Source organism: Pyrus communis, chromosome 5 (assembly GCF_963583255.1).
Source record: "Pyrus communis chromosome 5, drPyrComm1.1, whole genome shotgun sequence".
Lineage (NCBI taxonomy): Eukaryota > Viridiplantae > Streptophyta > Magnoliopsida > Rosales > Rosaceae > Pyrus > Pyrus communis.
The window spans coordinates 5,152,480-5,170,545 of NC_084807.1; the positions used below are offsets into that span (position 1 = coordinate 5,152,480).

The following is an 18,066-nucleotide window of genomic DNA, read 5'->3' on the forward strand; positions in this document are numbered from 1 at the left end:
GACCGAAAAAGCGTTTCTTTAAGTCATGGTCGGCCACTGGTGGTAGAGATGAAAAGAAAAAATAAAGAGTACTTCTTGTTTTATATGTGATTTTATAAATTACAATTTATATTGATGGTTGCTTGCTTTTTTTGCGATAAAATACACTTTTAATTGCATTCGGTTTTTTTGTGATAAAATACAACACGGTTTGATAGCTATTCTATACTGATTTCTTGTCCTTGAAATGTTGGAGCCATTTCTACCAATCGTCAACCCACCAACTAGTAATTTACGATTTATAACACGGATTATGGTCCATCAACCCTTTAAATACCAAGTTTTTTGTTTCTTGTGTACGGCAGCCGGCAGGTATATGGAAGCTAATTGGATTTAGTCCATGTCCTACACAACCAAGCATGTTACGTATCGTTTAAGGCAAAAACATAAAACATAAATTCAATGAAGATTCCTTTGAATTCTTTTGCCGGCCACTAAAACCAAATCCAACCTGGGCTAAATGCTATTTTTTAGGTTTTACTCCTCGCAAACCCAACCTAATTCATGCTAAATGTGTAGACTAAATGCTAAAAACTAAAAAAATGCCAGATTTAGCCCAGGATTAGTGGGGCTGGGCCATTATATATGTGTATTTTATTTAGTTTTATATTTATAAATTCATTAAATTCAACGGTTAAGACCTAATTTGATGAAATTCAACAGTAAAAAAAAAAAAAATTAACGGTCCAAATTTAAATCTAACGACTAAAGTAATTAAAAAAAAAAAAATCTTTTATGTGTTTCATATTTTTTTTCATAGTGTTTAACGAGTTTCATGGTGTCGGTTTGTGATTTTTCAATATTTGTTAGAATCTAAATATTTTTATGTTAAAATGTTAATTATGATAGTTTACATTATTTTTTCTTTTAAAAAAGTTACTTTAAGAAGAAAAAAAATTAGCCTAAATTCATTATTTAATAATCTGTGGGCTAAATTTTAGGCTAGAAGGGTTAGAAAAAACCTAAATTTTTTGGGCTAAAATTTTTAGTTTTTAGCACAATGATTGAAGATGGTCTAAGAACATATGAATTTTTGAAGCAATTAACTATAATCCCAACTTTGATTGACGTTTTAAACAATGTTAAGCCTCGATCTTGTCATCTTCGAAAAACATTAATTTAACCCTAATTACTGTCCTATTTATTTGCATTATGCTACACCAAACTTTAATGTACCACATTTGCAAACACATCAATTTCCAACAGCATAATGTCTCTCGAAGAGTTCTCCGGCGGGGATGGAGTCTACGTTGCCGGAGATACTACAAATGGTTTCGATCAAAAAACCGGAATATATCACTCCGTTCTCAACCTTGGTCACCGTTACAAAGTCCCCACCAGGCATAACCTCGACACGGCCACATTTGTTTTGTCGCAGTTTCCACCCCGTCATCAGGCCGAGACAAGAGTTGCACTCATTGACTCGGCCACCAACGGGCGAGTTACCTATGAACAGCTTCGTCATTCAGTTCATGCTCTCGCTTCAGGATTGTACCAGGGACTTGGTGTTCGAAAAGGGGATGTGGTTTTTCTCTTGTCCCCTAACTCACTTTTGTACCCAACCATATGCATGGCAGTGTTGTCAATTGGTGCAATTTTAACAACGGCAAATCCGGTCAACACCGAGTCAGAAATCGGCAAGCAAGTTCGCGATTCGGGCGCCAAGCTTGCTATTTCATCTCCTGAGGAGCTTCACAAATTGGTCCCAACTGGGGTGCCTACAATCTTAACATCGAGGCCGTTGAATGATGATACCTCACTCACCATTGAAGAGTTGATTGAAGGGTGTGATCCCATTCCGACGGAGTTGATGCAAGCCCGTCCAACTCAGTCGGACACTGCTGCTATTTTGTACTCCTCTGGGACTACTGGGATAAGTAAAGGTGTAGTTCTAACACATGCAAATTTCATTGCCATTATCGCAATGCTCAGATGGACGGTGGACAAAACATCAGCGCAAGACGATGTATTTTTGTGCTTCATTCCTATGTTCCACATCTACGGGCTCGCTTTCTTCGGCCTTGGATTGTTTTGCGGAGGAACCACCACTGTTTTGATGCAAAGGTTTGAGCTCAACAACATGTTGGATGCTATAAAAACTCACAAAGTGAGCAACATACCAGCTGTGCCTCCAGTGATTCTTGGACTAGTAAAGCATGCGAGCAAAACTGCCAGCGACTTGTCTTCTCTGAGGAGGGTGGGTTCAGGGGCTGCACCGTTGAGTAAAGAATTGATTGATGAGTTTAGAAAGCGGTTTCCTTGGGTTGAGATGAGACCAGGCTATGGCCTAACGGAAAGCTGTGGTGCAGCAACTTTTTTCATTTCAGACAAGCAGGCTAAGGCTCACTCCGCCTCTTGTGGGGAGCTGCTGCCGGGTTTTTTGGCTAAGATAGTGGATGTCGAAACTGGGGAGGCCTTGCCGCCGTATAAGGAAGGAGAGCTGTGGCTGAAGAGCCCTACTATTATGAAAGAGTATTTGGGGAATGTGGAAGCAACACTTGCAACTATTGACTCAGATGGCTGGCTCAAAACTGGTGATCTTTGTTACTTTGATGAGGAAGGACTTCTTTACATCGTCGATCGGATCAAGGAGCTCATCAAGCATAACGGATACCAGGTTGCTCCGGCGGAGCTGGAGGCCATACTATTGAGTCATCCTCAAATTCTGGATGCAGCTGTTATACCGTGCGTAACTTACCTCCCTCTTTCTGTATGCTCATGAGCAGGCTTATCTGTATCCATATCTATATATCTATCTGTGTATATAATATGATTAAAGAATGCAGTGTTGAAGACGAAGAAGCAGGACAAATACCGATGGCATATGTGGTGAGAGCAGCTACTCCAGATGGACTCACTGAAGACCAAGTCATCCAATTTGTTGCCGGCCAGGTCGGTCTTAAATCTTGATTCTGCATGTGTTTTCAGTAGCCATTAATCTTGAGTAACAGTCTTGTAACTTTTGTACTTGAAAATTTCAGGTGGCTCCCTACAAAAAAATAAGAAGAGTGCACTTCATCTCTGCCATTCCTCGGTCACCAGCAAGTAAAATCTTAAGGAAGGAACTGGTTACTTTACAAAACAAACAGCAAATAGTCTCTAGATTGTAATGCCTTTTTATCTGCCATTCTGGGATAATGGAGTTATCAAAAAATAAAGTTTCAGGTGGAAGGAGTTGGAGATTACGAAGCACGTAATTGTCGTTAGAATTGTACATTTGTGTTTTTTCCATTCAAGAACGATCCATGTTTTCCATTCCAAGAACCAACCCATGTTTTTCTAGCATGTATTGTTCACTCATCATATGTTTTACACCCAATTATGGAAGTTTTTAGCTACTTAGTATTGCAGTCTAGTGATATGTATCTCTTGTCAATTAAAGGTTTTGAGTTCAATTATCGTCAAAGGTGAATTCGAACCAAATTATTATAGCTAGGCTTAGCCCACTTCCCCACTCTTTAGTGTAGATAATATCGTTTGTTAAAAACAAAAAAAAAAAAAAAAAAACCTCCATAATTTAACCTCACCATGGGCAATCAATGCGGTTCAAATTCTCATTTGACAAGAATTGAACTTAAAGATCTTTCACTTACAAATGAAAAAGAATGGTGACCCAACTATGGGAGTTGAAGTAATTCGATGAGAGGTCCTGATGATTAATGACTTGAATGAGCCACTGAAATATGTCCTGATATATCGGGCAAGGAGACTTCTAGCCTAACTTCCCTCTCGTCCACCAAAAACAAGGCAGTCTTGTAATGTTGTTCATTGCGAAAATTAGATGACCAAGATTAGCTTCATTAAGTCTCGAATTTTAATGCCCGAAAGTATACGAATAGGATGATAGTATGGCAAATCAGCACGAATATCGTCCCATCAAAGATCGAATTGATTCTAAAAGTTTTACTAACTAAACTGAAACAAATTACAATTGAGAAGCTTTAACGGAAAGTAGAGAAAATTTTAATTAAACTGAAAGTTTATATTAAGCTTGAAAAATAAACGCATTGAAATAATGAATTGAAAACATAGAAAACAAGACCCAGGGCATCCGAATTCACCGTAACCAATTCTGCTTAATTCCTCTTAATATGTAATCAACAAGTAATTCTCTAATATTGATGATCGATTTCCCTAAATTATTTAATGGACATGGTATCTAGTTGCATCAAAAGTATCCTTACATGTTAACTTTCTATGACATCTAGACGAATTTAAACAAGAATCCATTTAGCTATATGGAAATCGTTGGAAAATCACATAAATCCTAATTGCAAGAAGCTAAAACCCAAGTATGATATCTACTCTCACTGGCATCAAATCAACTAAATTAAAACCTCGATGGTGATCAAGCATCTAAATAAAAATTAAGCACATTATGAATAGCAAAAGATAGTAAGAAAAACTTGATAATAACAATGCCAAAAGGAAATTAAATATTCATGACAGAGCTACATTGTACCCCTAGGAAAGCAAAACCCTAGAAAAGCTCTTCCTCCTTGTTGTGCCAAAAAGCCCTATGCCCTTGTGAATATGATAGTTTTGGTGGCAATATAGTCTTCACAAGGAGAATGAATCTCCTTAATATAAACCCACGGCAAGCTATTAAGTCTCTCCTGAAGTCAATTGATAGCATTCCCATGTCAATTTGATCTCCAAAACCTATGTAGTTTCATCTTCTTATTGTAATGCATATGTCTTGGCGCAGTGAATTAGCCTCTTGCTCCATTGGAATTACTCTAGATATCCGAAAATCTCATTTTCCACTTTTTTTTCATCTAACTCCAGTATCGAATGCCTACAAATTGAAACAATAAAATTGATGCATGTAACCCATTCAAATATGCAAAATCCAAAGGAACTACTTGATAAAAATATATAAAAATATGACCACATCATTGTTTTCACAACATAGCAAAATGGAGTTATACGTGTAGAACAGATGACAGATCAGACAAGTCACAAAGACTAAGCAAGAAACACACAAAGTAAAAACTCATTTCAACAAGATATAGTAAAATATCAAGTCGTCCTCCTAACACCTAGCCCCTCCCCCTAGGATTCATCTGGCCAGCTAAAGTCATTAAGCTTTTATGAAAGATACAAAGGCATCGTCGTTTAAGGCAAGAAGTCTTTTTCGGCATACATGAGGCAATTCTAATATCAAACAATTCATCCATGAAGGGATATGAGTACAAAGAGAGTTTGCAGTACAAAACTAAAAGTATCAACCACAACATTTTGGACCTCTTTTATCATCTCTTTCCAACCTTTCTGAGAATTAGTTTTTCCAACTATTTAACCAGATGGACAGTGTTAATCACTTAATGTTAGAAGGAGAAAAAAAGGCAACAAAACTCGTCCATAGAGTGAGACCACCATCCTGTTGTATCATTCGAATTACCAAAAAAGAAAAGAAACCACATCATGTCTTTATTGGAGAATGCAATTATTGAAGAATGTACTTTCAGCATTTGGGTTGTATCTGCTATGTGGAAATGTAATATTTCTACAAAATTTATTGAAGAAATTTCTTCCCCATTCTTAAGATATTATAAAACGGAAAATTACTAACTCTGAACCTCTTTTCCTCGCTCACTATCTTAGTTTGGCATCTGGACCAACATAAATTTCATATGGATCTATGCATAAAGTAAACATGAAAGGACAGAGTATTTCCCAAGAAAGAAGATACGACTCTCCAGCATACAAGTAAAGGTTAATATGGCATGTGCAAGTATTCCAGACTTTCTTAAAGTTCAAGACCAGCTGAGGTTTTCATGTTCTCACATATACTGGTTTCAGCACTAGATCAAATTATGAGATGGATAGTGAATATGGTATAAATAATCCTCTAAAAGTTATATTGGTGGTTAGCGAGCCATTACTAGAACAAAATTAAGTATACGAATAAACAATGATGCGGCATTGTAAACTAAATAGTAAAATTTATCAGACCAAGTAGAAGATCCTTTATTTGAACACAAAAATAATCATACGTTTAAGATCATCTGCGATAAAATAAATATCAACAGATATTTCTTAAGAGGGAAGTGTCATTACCACATCGTCGGCAGGTTGAGTCAGCTAGAGTGGTCTGTTGGGGGCAAGCAGTCTTCATTGAAGGGTTCAACTTAAGTTATTTTGCAGATGACACATGCTGAAAAATATGGATCATCATCAAGGGGTTAACATTTTCCATCGCTCAATAATTATATCCATTTCACTAATTTCAAGTCGCATTGTATTTATGAAACCTTGAATTACCAATTTCAACTTCCATTGTCCAAGTTCTCTAACATTGGAATAACCCAGTCACCATCCATTTTGGCATCCCCATCTACTTTGAACGCCTTAATTTCCTCTGGAGCTGGCATTCCTCTAGTATTTCGACACCCAAGGAAAACAAGGTCTAAAGTTTTCCTCCGAACATCATATATCGGATTAGACTCAATTAAGCACCCTTTACTATATGCCTCTCTAAGAAAAACGGTTTGAGTATTACGTCTGGTTGATATGTAAAAAATTCCAGGGTGCTTCAAGATAAGCTCCCGCACATTAACGACCATAGCAAAATCTTTCCGAAAATGAGCTAATCTTTCAACCTCAACCATCTTCTCTACTGACAAACTCAAGAACTCATGAAGAATACCAACCGCCCGTTTCTCATACCTCTCTATCCCTCCACAACTACGAATGCTGACAACCTCTTTCCTGTCATAAGGCTTCACGTAAGGAAGCCTTTGCCAATTCTTCAACTTATCTCTAAATCCTGCCTGGATTTCATACCCTGTTGGGAAATTTATAGGGAATGCATACTTTGTCTCGAACTCACTCAACCACTTCTCTCTAAATTCCTTCTCTCGCCATTTCTCAACTTCAGCAACATCCAAATTCTCATCTCTACTAATCAGTTCTACAACCTCTAAATCAATCAACCTAAAATCCTTTGAATATTTACCAAGGATGGATTCTCTGAAATCCTCGGGCAATCCAAATTCTTTCCTGACCAGCCCCAAAGCGTGGACATGCAGAGTGCCACTCACAGACATCATCAACAACTTCTTTACACGATGAACAACTTCGAATTCCCATTGTTTCATAGCCATTACCTCTTCCTCTATTAAACCCCTCATTTTCTTACTGATCCTGCAACACAAACTGCGCCGCACCGGATGCGTAAACACCTCAAAAATATGTGGGTATTTGTGAACAAAGGCACCAATGCCTACATTAAGCCCCACAAGGTTCCTCCATCGAGACATTAGTTGCAAGGACACAAAGGGTCCACGTTTCCGATTGGACATGAGGTCGTGGAGTTTTAGGATGATATCGAGCTTCTTGAGGTGGGTTGTGAGTTTGTCTAGCTTTGAGTCCCTGGTTCGGTCTTCTAATCGTGTTCGGGCTGAAATTACAGGCTTTAGCCATCTTTTTTGTACAAAGGAATTGAAGGGGCCAAAAGGGGTCACTTGTGAGCTTAATATAGAAGCTCTGAACTTGAAGAGGCTGAGTTTGGAGCTTTCGAATATTCTCATGGGGTCTAATTTGGTGGGTTAAGCTTCCAAATTTGTTCGACTTTCTTCATCTCAAGTCCCACAAGAATCAAACTCTTTGAACCTAAAAAAAATTCATTTTCTGTATATTTAGTGATGACCAACTTACACAGCCCTCATCAAAGGTTCTGGTTGGGTTGTACATCTGCCACTGCCTGCTATTCTCAAAGGCACAAAATGCAACGAATCAATCAGAAACACGCCACATAAATGTATGAGAAATTACAATAATCTGAATCATCATAACAAACGATAGAAGAATCTGAGTAACATGTGAAATAAAGAATAATCGAGTTTGGCCTTCGGTTTTGAAAGGGTTAACTCCATGTTGGCTGATTCCAACCGAAATTAAAAACCTCATCTATCTTATAAATTACCATCCCCCTAAAACTATCGCCCGATAATCAAAGGAAGCCCGAAACCTTCAACTGCATCAATATCCCCCCAAAGATTTGTTACCATGCTTCAATGGCACCCGCCGCGGTAAAGGATAAATTAGACCCTAATAATACAACTTTTCCTCCCCTTTCTCTGCGTTTCTTCTCCTCTTTCTATGTTCTTAAAACCTCCCCATTCTGCAGTTTATCGGCCGAGATTTATCGGGTGCCCAGAGAATATTATAATTAGCCAAATGCGTTCTTGTTTGTTGATGAAATGCAGATAAACTTTCTTCACTAATGCAAAAGAAAAACAAAAACAAAAAAAAAATCGAAGGGGATGCAATTCATAACCCAATCTTCCAAATACTTCCCTATCACTAATCACTTGGGAGAAATACCGAGTACAATTAATTACACCCTTAATTCTACCATACAAAGAGAGCTGTCAAGAGAGAGAGACTGACCGGTTATAGGAGCGTTCATCGTCGTTGTGAGCTTGGAAGACGGACGACGCTTGTGTATTTATGGAGAAGCTCTGCAAATTGATGCATTCATGTTTGAAGTTGCAGTCAAAAGAGGAGCATGAAAACCTCGGCAGTGCAAATACAAGCGAGAAGCTGCACTTCCAGCCCAATGAAAGAGATCCAAAACGTTTATTTTTTTTATTTTTTAACCAAACGATATCACGTACCCTAAGTGAAAAGATAAATTTTCATTGTGACGGGAACACGGGATACATCACGTGTTTTTATGTAAGTGATAAAAATTTTTATTTAAGTTATTAACTTTTTAGCACACAAATCACACCATTATTTATATAGTGACACGTAGTATACCAATCCGTGTTCCTATCACATTGAAAAAAATTTCAAGTGGGAGGGGTGGCTTAGCCTCACAATGAACTAACAATAATGTGGTTCAAATTCATTTTTAACGAGAATCAAACCTAGAACCTCTCACTTGGAAAAAGCGAAATACCACATGGCTCTAATACTAAGTAGAGAGATGTAATGTTTTATTGGTCCCCAACTTCACCTCCTGTTTCATTTTCGTCCCGAATTTGACATTGTGTACGGTCCTTACTCTTGCATGGTGTTTTGGTCATTTTCGAATATGGGTTTTGCAATTCGAGCCAATTCGAGTGAATCTAGGATTAGCAATCTCATACCTTTCGGAGGTCTCACTAAACTAACCTAGCAAAGCATTTAGTCAGAGCGAGTCCAACTTAATCTCATTTAAGTTGGTTCGTGATCGCACCAAACTAACCTAGCAAAGCCTTTAGTCAGAGCGAGTCCAACTTAATCTTATTTAAGTTGGTCCGTGATCGCACCAAACACAGACCAGCGGTCTTAGCTAAGGCAATCCATTCCATTGGAACTAAACAAGGGCAAACAAACACCGAGTCTTAGTACTGGATTTCAGTAAGATCTGCTGTGGAATTGATCTTTTGTCCTTGTAGTGTTTGTGGGCCTCCTTGGTTTTGACGGTGTGAAAGTAGATCCGCATAATTGAGGTTGGCTGGGGTACAAGTAACTTGTTAGCCAAGAAAATTAAATATCAATCAATTTTTTTCTGAGACCACTAGGACATAAAGATTTTGAACTGTGTCGTACATACACAATACAAATCCAACGGCTCTATCGATTTAAACATGAATATAAATAGAAAGATGAAGAAAAAAAATGATCAAATGGATGTTCATGAATTTCAAACAAACATGGTGTGTAAAAATCCTATAACTTAAAGACTCTAAATTTTCATCCTTTTACTGGCTATCGTAAAAGAACGCTTTCTGTAGGCCACCGCTTCCAGTAGGCCGCTGCTGGGATCTGCCTCACCTTCTTGACGGAGCTAGGACAGTTAACCAGGTGTATGAGCTTTCCATTTAAATGTTTCGTCACTGACTTCTATCATTTTCTCTTTTTGTCATGTTTTCCTGAACTGACCTTGCGACCCTTTTCAGTCGCCACCACCCCCAGCAATCCACCGCCAAACCCCACCAGAACCTTGTCTCTGAGCAGATGAGGTGAGCTCATCCTGTTCCAATGCAGATTTTTGACCCCGAAGTGCTTGCACCTCATCCTCAATGGACTGCACCAATTCTAATTTCTTTTGCAGTTCACTGATTTGAGCCTAGGAAAACAATGTAAGAACAAAATCAGCTGCTACGTAGAACACATTACATTCGTTACAGGGCACGTCAATAAACAACCCAACCCAACCCAAATAAGTTAAAACAAATTATGAAAGGAGAAACCTCCAATTTAAAACATCTTGATCTCTCAGCTACTAGTTGTCCTTGGACTGAAAGAAGTTCCTGAAAGGGAAGGTTGCAAGGATGAGAAACTCCAAAACACATAATCACCCTAGTAACCAGTGTCTCTAACGAGTATACCTTGGACAACTCAGCATGAGTACTGTTGACTTCTTCAATATTCTGCCCGATCCTGGAATTTTCCGCCTTGACTTCCACAAGTGACAACTCCAGCATACTTTTCTCCTCTGTAAGGGCCTCTACCTCAACAGTTAAATCTTGTTCATAATGATGGTTTTCAGGTCCCTTGGAGTTCAGCTCTGCTGTTTTGGAATAAAAAATTTCTATTTTAGATAAGGCATATGCAGCAGTAACAGAAGCTGCCGCTGCAGCTGCTGCTGGTGACTGGAATATCTTGGGTTGTGATGAGTCCCTCGGTTTGGGCATCATTACAAAAACCTGTAATAAAAGAAACGCAAAGAACCATATAAGGGAATGCACGAGATACCTCACGCAACATAGGCTTGTAAATAATGAACATGAAATATGTCATTGAATAACATACCTCATTGCTATAGTTCCCATTATACCCACCAAAGGCAACCAAATGCTTCTTTCCATCTATGGTCACTGAGGAGACAGTGAGTCCCTGTTTCCGAATCACATTCATAGCTCAAGTACAAACCAATAAACTAGAATTTTATGTTTAGTCATAAAAGGCATGATCCATAAACGATATTCAGTTACACCTGGAGCAAAAAACCTTTTATGGAACAACGTGGTGCACAAGTCATACTAGAGTAATGACCAAACGTCACAAGTATATTTTCTTTTAGTATTTCTATGGAACTGCATGTCAATGGATGCAGTCAACCAAATTTCTTTCGGATTGAAACTTCTCGGAGAAACATATATAATCAAAGAAATGAACAGACCTCACTAGCGAGTGCATCCCTTTGCTTAACACTGGTTGAGACCGACCACACTAGCTTAGACATATTTAACACCAGAGTTTCGGGGCAACCTGTATAATTTTACAGTCTATGTCATAAAAAGCTAGAAAAGTACATTTACAGTAGGTAAAAGCCACGGTTCCATATTTAGTGGGCATAGTTTCATAGTAAGATTCAGTAAGCAATAATTATGTATACCATTTTTGTTATCTCCACCACCAACTATATACCAGTTCTCATCAATGGTTATACCAGCATGACCTGCCCTAGGAGCAACAAGATCACCCTGAATTTGTGGTTGGGACCACTCCATCTGAAAAGTAATGGCAAATTGTGGGCAAGAAACATAAAAAGAGAAAATACGGCAATTAACTGGAAAACTGTACAGCTTAAAAAGCATGGAATATCATACTATTACTAATGATTCATTTTTCGGTTACAACTAACAGTAATTTTTCATTCATCCTATTCTTATTGTTAGTCTAGGATGGCATAATTATCTTTCAAGGTATACGAAAAACTTTCAAAAGTTATGCTCCCGAAACCATATAATGTCTAAGTTCACCAAAAACTCTTTAACATTCCATGATGGCAAGTGGACCACACATCATAAATTTGATGCATGCAGTCCTCTACTGATTCAAATGAAGTATGAATTTTCTGATCTCAAGACCGAAGAGAGTATACAAATACAAACAATAAAAGAATTTAAAAATAAAAAATAAAACAAAGAAAGATGTTCCTAGCTCACTCAATTCAGGCCTCTAGGCATACAGCAGGATGGAAGTAAAAAACACGAGATACTCATTAATTTACAAAAAGGAGCTCTTACAATGAATAGCACTTTTGGTACAAATCTAAAAATGTGAAAGAGGGATCTATTTAATTTTATAAATATAAAATGAAATATGTTCTCAGAAGCTCATATTTGTTGATAATAGTTGTTGCCTTCATTACAAAAGAACATATTAATTCCAACTATATTCTTCTGCGTAAGTTTTCAATAATCACTTCAGTACGCTTCTATCAGAAATCATCTTTTAAACAGTAAATTAATAAATCAAATCATTTAAGTAATGCACATCTATGTCGTGTGTGTTTGAACAGACTGCAGAATTTGTAGACTAGATCTGATGTAATCAGTAAAGCACTTACTGCTTCCAAGTCAAGTACATGAAGATCATTGAAGAAAGTAGCATGAGAACAACCACCGAAAATTAGAAGGTAGCGTTCAGCATTTACTGCAGCTGAGTGATCGAATCTAGGAGCTGGAGGTGTCTGCCTATCATAACATAAAAAAGTAATGCGGAACTCTTCTAAAAGCATGGCACAAAAGTTTCAAAATAAAAGTGTATGGATACTTACGTTACTTTCATCATATCCCAAGTCATTGTCTCTAGATCAAGAACATTAACATCATTCAACAATCTTCTGGTCCTGTCTTCTCCACCGAACATTATCAGTCTAGAACCGACTAATGTCATGGACTGCCCCCCACGAGCTACCTGAAAAATAATTTGCATGCATACCAAACAGGTTAATTACAGTTGAAAGTACATAGCACAAGGAAAAACAAGGATTCAGCCATCATACCGGTACATTTCCTGAGGTCTCAATGATGCCACAGTGGTGTGTTTCCAAATCGATGAACCAAACTACAAGTCCATTAACATTGCAAAAGGTTTTAAACACCAATTAAAGTGCACTATCATATGTCTCATGATAGATCTACATTGTCCATGAACTAACAAGATGGTTGTTCTAGTAACAAACCTATTATACTATCAGACAATTTCTTCGAATTCCCACCAAGAAGAAGAAGTTTGTCTCCCCACCTAACCTGCCAAGATATAGACAAAAGTGTTCAGTTGGATAATAAAAACCATGTCGAATCATAAATGAAGGGGACGAAAGCCAAGACAAAAAGCGAATTGGACATATACAAACAAATAATATGCACGTATAAACGCAAAGATTTACTGGTCTCATGAAATTTTACCATATTGTGAGCAGAAATTCCTGGAAGAACTTCCTGTGAGCCACTGTCTTCAAATTTATCGGAATTGGATTTCAGTTTAATTTTAGACCACAACAAATTTCTAAAGTCAAAGACCTGCAAGAAGAGTCCAGTACTACATACATTACACAAAAAAGAAGAACCTCAAAGTCAAAATGTACATGAGCATGTACAATACCTGAACATCAGATAGGTGCCGACCATTACGACTCCCACCAACAATGTATAATTTTTCATCCACTACTACAGCAGCATGCTACAGTTAAAATAGAAATAGCATGGTAAGTCTTTGGTTGATCAATTTCCTTTTCTTGAAAAAATATAAGAAAATATTGCTGACAGATAATTAAAGTATTAAATTAAATATAAACAAAAAGTATTTTTCAGCCACTTAGTACTACGTTCTAGTGGAATTCCTCTTCACGTGTAAGTGAGAGGTCTTAGGTTCAATTCTTGCCAAAGGAAAATTCGAACCAAATAATTATGGCTAGCCCATTTTGAGCCTTAGCCCACTCCCCCACCCCTTAATGTAGATAATATCGTTATGTATTCAAAAAAAAAAAACAAAAATATAAACAAAGAGTTTGATTTTGCACTTACTGTAACAAAAAAATGACTTTAGGAATCACAAAAGGAGAAAAAAATGTGAACTTAACAAGACATTTCTCTTTGGTTTTAATCTAAGCTTATCTAAAATAAAAATATATGCGTACCTTATAGCGAGCTGGTGGTCGTGGACCAGAAACAGGGAGTGCTATCCACTGGTCACAGGCCAAATCTGTTTGCCAACTGCTGGTATCAACATTTTTCACAATCCCTTCGTTTCCCATAGAAGCTGTCTGCAAGTGAACCAATTGATTTAGCTTCGCTTTAAAATATTGAAAATATTAAATGACCAAAAGAGTAAAGAACTAGCAAAATAAACAGACATTACTTCCACCAACATTTCAGGATAAACAAAGTCCCTGTTTGAGAGCATAAACTAAAAAAAAAAATAAAAAAAAAATCACCACTATGTATCATTTCAGAAATACTATGATAAAAACCCACTTGAAATTGTAGCCTACCGGAAGGAATCAACTATAATGTAGCTAGCTAGTAAATAGCAGAGCAATTTGAAATGTGCAACATAAAAATTACTAGTACTAGATGAAAAAAACAAAAAATCCTGCGAAACCCAGAGCACAGCTGTGGAGAGAATGACGCAAAGCAATTACAGTGGTTTGTTCATGAACAACAAAGATCTATTACAGTTTGCAGGTTTATTTTTCATTTTCTATTTAAAATCCTTTACTTGCTTGCTACCTTCCCAAGATTAGAGGGCTCCTTTACCAGCCTTCCGAATCGCTTCAGTGCCCAAGGTGTCTTCAGTAATATCCTATCGTACTGTTTTCTAAAATTAATCCAATTCCATTTCTCATTAAAAGGATTTACAATAAACAGTATGAAGACCCCAGAGAAGGAAAAGGAATGTGAAACATTTCGAAACACCAAAAAAGAGACTAATGATCTGAGCTAACACTCTGTATCCGAAAAAACTGCTAAGCTGCAACCAATCTTCTTCCTTTCTGTCTTGTTTTTCTCGATTTAGTTAACAGAAACAGCGAACAAATTCGGTTGATACGAAGAATTTATCTAACACTGAATTTGAATATTTATTGAATTCAGTTACCATTAAGCATGACATAATCTTTGTTTTTAACCCCCAATCAAAAGAAAAGGACTAAGACTCAATCCTGTGACAAAATTGCAATTGCCCATTTCACATTTCTGAATTCCAAAACAAATCCATCATAATTCACCTCAGATGAAGATTGAATTTCCAATCTCTCTCTCGAAAACCTCAGCAACCAAACAAAAATGTCCACATCCATCCATAAGTCAACAAACAGACAATTCAATCGATGGGGTAAACTGAGAACCAAATTAATGAGGTGAGTTCATATTTTGACATAAAAATGAGGGGAAGAGACTATTATGCACCTTGAAATTGCGAGGGAAATACAATTATCGAGAGGAGATCAGGGAGGAGATGGGCGGCCGGAGAGTTGGATCTGAAGGAAAATGTGGAGGAGATCGGACGGTGGCGATTAAGTGATTCGTAGGGAAGAGTCGAATACCACCGTTAAGATCTGTTTCTGTATCGTCAGGCGATCATTTGGCTGGCTTTGTCAGTGTCTCCGTACTGACCGACGGAATCAGTAGAAGATTAAAGTCGACGTTTTTTTTTTTTTTTTTTTTTTTTTGTCGAATTAAAGTCGACTTTTGGACTTAATGAAGATTTCTTCCTAAAGCAGAACAAAATTAAAAATAAAAAAATAATATAACATTTGCCCTGCTACAGTCCTATTAAATTAAGTATAAATCTTAATGAAGATTTTTTCCTAAAGCAGAACAAAATTAAAAATAAAAAAATAATATAATATTTGCCCTGCTACAGTCCTATTAAATTAACAATGTGATTGTATAAATCCTAATGTATCTAAGGATACGTTGGAATATTTTATAGGGTTAGATAGTATTTTATTATAGTTGTAATCCTAAAGGGTGATAAATTAGCATTCACTACTACTATAAATAAAGGCACAATGAGGTGAAATAAAACACACATCACAATTATACATCTCTCTCTTCTCTCTATGTGTCGCACCCCTCTCTCTATGACCTCCATAATTGTTCAGTAAATTATGCCTACAACACGTTATCAGCACGTTTTTTACGCTGCGCTACAGAGAGTTTATTCTTCAATCAGGAGAATATTACGTTTTCATCATTCTTTTTATGATTAATTTATTATTTTAAATTAATCTACATGCTATTGATTCAATTTAATTTTTCTTTGTTAAAAGTGATACAACGCATTGGAGATGCGATTCCGGCTTTCCGAGAAGGATCTTCTACAAATTCAAAGGCTTTTATCGTTTTCTGCCAATTAGGTACGCTTAAAATAAAAGAAGATATTTGAAACGACCATGAAGTATGAAAATATTCCTCATGATGCATGAACTCCCTACATTTATATTTACCTTCCAATATATACATATATATATATATGTTTCATACATTACACAATTTTTGCTATGTGGAATTTGTGAGTCAAAGAATCAAAATAAATTAGAAGCACTTTTGGGTTTTCCAAACCCTAGAATTCAAAAAAAAAAAACAAAAAAAAAAAAAAGAAAGAAAATTATTTTTGGGGAAAATTACGATAAAGCCGTGGCTCCCAACGACACCAAGCCTGGTAGCTTGAGCCAGTGACACGGACAACTTCAGTCCTGCATCAACTGCCTCTATTTGGGCTTGCTGCTCTTAGACTAGGCTTGATTGCCTAAGTCTTTTGTGTTGGGCTTCACGCCCGCGTCTCATCCCAAGAAGCCAACACGTTGTTGGGCTTTTCGCTCTAAACCAAATACATCATACGTTGGGCTTATCCTGGACCACGGCCCACCAAACAGCAACCTTCGAGCTTCTGGGTTCTGCTCTCACGTTTTGGCCTGCCTTCTACAGCCTTATGTGTTGCTGGTCCCATCTTTTCCCTTTCGCCTACTTCCCTGCTGCAATTGCAATTTGCCTACTTGCATGGGCTGCCTCGTGCAGCCTGGCCTGAGTCTAAGTCTGCAGCCTTTGCTATTCTGCCTAGCAGCTAGCAATGAGTATTTGCTATTGCTGCAGGGCCCTGTTCTGGATAGCAGCTAGCAATCCTTTGCTATTCTGCCTTTTGTTCTCGGCCCAAAGCCATTTTTGGCTTGTTTTTTTTCAACCCACACCCATATTATTTTGGTGCCCGATTTCACGGCTTTAACTAACTTTTAGGGGTTTTCTTTTGCATGGCCTGTAGCCATCTAGCCAAAATGTGGCCTAAATCTGTATATTTCTTTGCTTCTACGATCGACCCGAATAGTCTTGATTTATTGAATTAATTAAAAGTGACCAGGTGTCTATTAATCTGACAAGAAATTCAAAATTGTTAGCCTAAATCTCATTTTTGCACATTAACGATTCAATATTTTAATTCTCTTCTTTGAACCGTTGACCTCATTTCGTAGTCCCGAAATGCTCACACTTGAGTTCCCGAAGCAACTCAAATCCACTACACTTAAATCAGCATATTGTATTATGTGTTCTTGCGGGAACCTTTATTTTATGAACTAAACGTTCGTAAACTAAGTTGAACCTGTAGTTTCAAAATTAGTGCCTTTGAACCCGAAGTTTTCATAAAACAATACACCCATGAATACCATGTCTTAGAACCCGAATGTTCTGATTTTGATGCTTATGGATGATTCATTCCCATAGCACCAATCACAATCTTGGTCCCTCCAATTTAGTGGATTGTCGAAACATCATAAGTTCGATTTTCCTGATTTGGACGTTTCTAATAGAAACCACTTTATGTGAGGTACAAGACGTGAATCTCCACTTGACTTTCAAGTAGCTGAGAAACCATTGAAACCAACAATGGCATAGAAGAGCTGAATAAGCCCCTGCCATGATCTTCATTCGAAGACTTATGCCTGAAGCATTACAAACGGAAGTACCTACTGAACGAGGATTCCGTGGCTCTTTGGCTCGTTCCTACAGACCGTCTAATCATGTGAGACATTGCCTGAAGTACACCATGATTACGTCCATGAATAAGTACAATTCTAAAGCTTATAAATCCGATCGAATTTTGACTGGAGAATACTTTTCTCATCCTTCCATGTTTCTTACTCACTCTTGAAGTTGCAGTGTAGAAAGCAGAAGTTTACCAAATTCTCGAATCTGATTACTACCACAAACGTGATAGAAAGGTATATACCCAGCTTCGGTTAGAGTCTACCGAACAGTATAGACCTAGTTCGGCTGGAATATACCAAATGGCTTAACC

The 18,066-nt window shown here is 37.4% G+C and overlaps 3 protein-coding genes across 3 annotated transcripts; 1 reads left to right on the forward strand and 2 right to left on the reverse strand.

Annotated features, from left to right (window-relative positions):
- The first annotated feature begins 1,249 nt into the window (after window positions 1-1,249).
- LOC137733656 (probable CoA ligase CCL5) lies at window positions 1,250-3,149 on the forward strand. The gene is made up of 3 exons (XM_068472802.1): window positions 1,250-2,724; window positions 2,826-2,931; window positions 3,021-3,149. The coding sequence occupies exons 1-3, from the start codon at window positions 1,250-1,252 to the stop codon at window positions 3,147-3,149; spliced, it is 1,710 nt and encodes a 569-aa protein (XP_068328903.1).
- Window positions 3,150-4,200: 1,051 nt separating this feature from the next.
- On the reverse strand, window positions 4,201-8,589 carry LOC137735621 (protein ROOT PRIMORDIUM DEFECTIVE 1-like). Its single transcript, XM_068475066.1, has 3 exons — window positions 8,437-8,589; window positions 6,103-7,747; window positions 4,201-4,837 (listed from the first exon to the last, which is right to left on the reverse strand). The coding sequence occupies exon 2, from the start codon at window positions 7,572-7,574 to the stop codon at window positions 6,312-6,314; it is 1,263 nt and encodes a 420-aa protein (XP_068331167.1). The 5' UTR covers window positions 7,575-7,747; window positions 8,437-8,589; the 3' UTR covers window positions 4,201-4,837; window positions 6,103-6,311.
- Window positions 8,590-9,506: 917 nt separating this feature from the next.
- Window positions 9,507-15,451, reverse strand: LOC137734658 (acyl-CoA-binding domain-containing protein 6-like). Its single transcript, XM_068473914.1, has 14 exons — window positions 15,180-15,451; window positions 13,910-14,035; window positions 13,375-13,452; window positions 13,179-13,292; window positions 12,953-13,019; window positions 12,773-12,834; window positions 12,545-12,684; window positions 12,335-12,461; window positions 11,378-11,492; window positions 11,162-11,250; window positions 10,792-10,875; window positions 10,368-10,685; window positions 10,230-10,289; window positions 9,507-10,105 (listed from the first exon to the last, which is right to left on the reverse strand). The coding sequence occupies exons 2-14, from the start codon at window positions 14,024-14,026 to the stop codon at window positions 9,932-9,934; spliced, it is 1,545 nt and encodes a 514-aa protein (XP_068330015.1). The 5' UTR covers window positions 14,027-14,035; window positions 15,180-15,451; the 3' UTR covers window positions 9,507-9,931.
- Window positions 15,452-18,066: the final 2,615 nt, after the last annotated feature.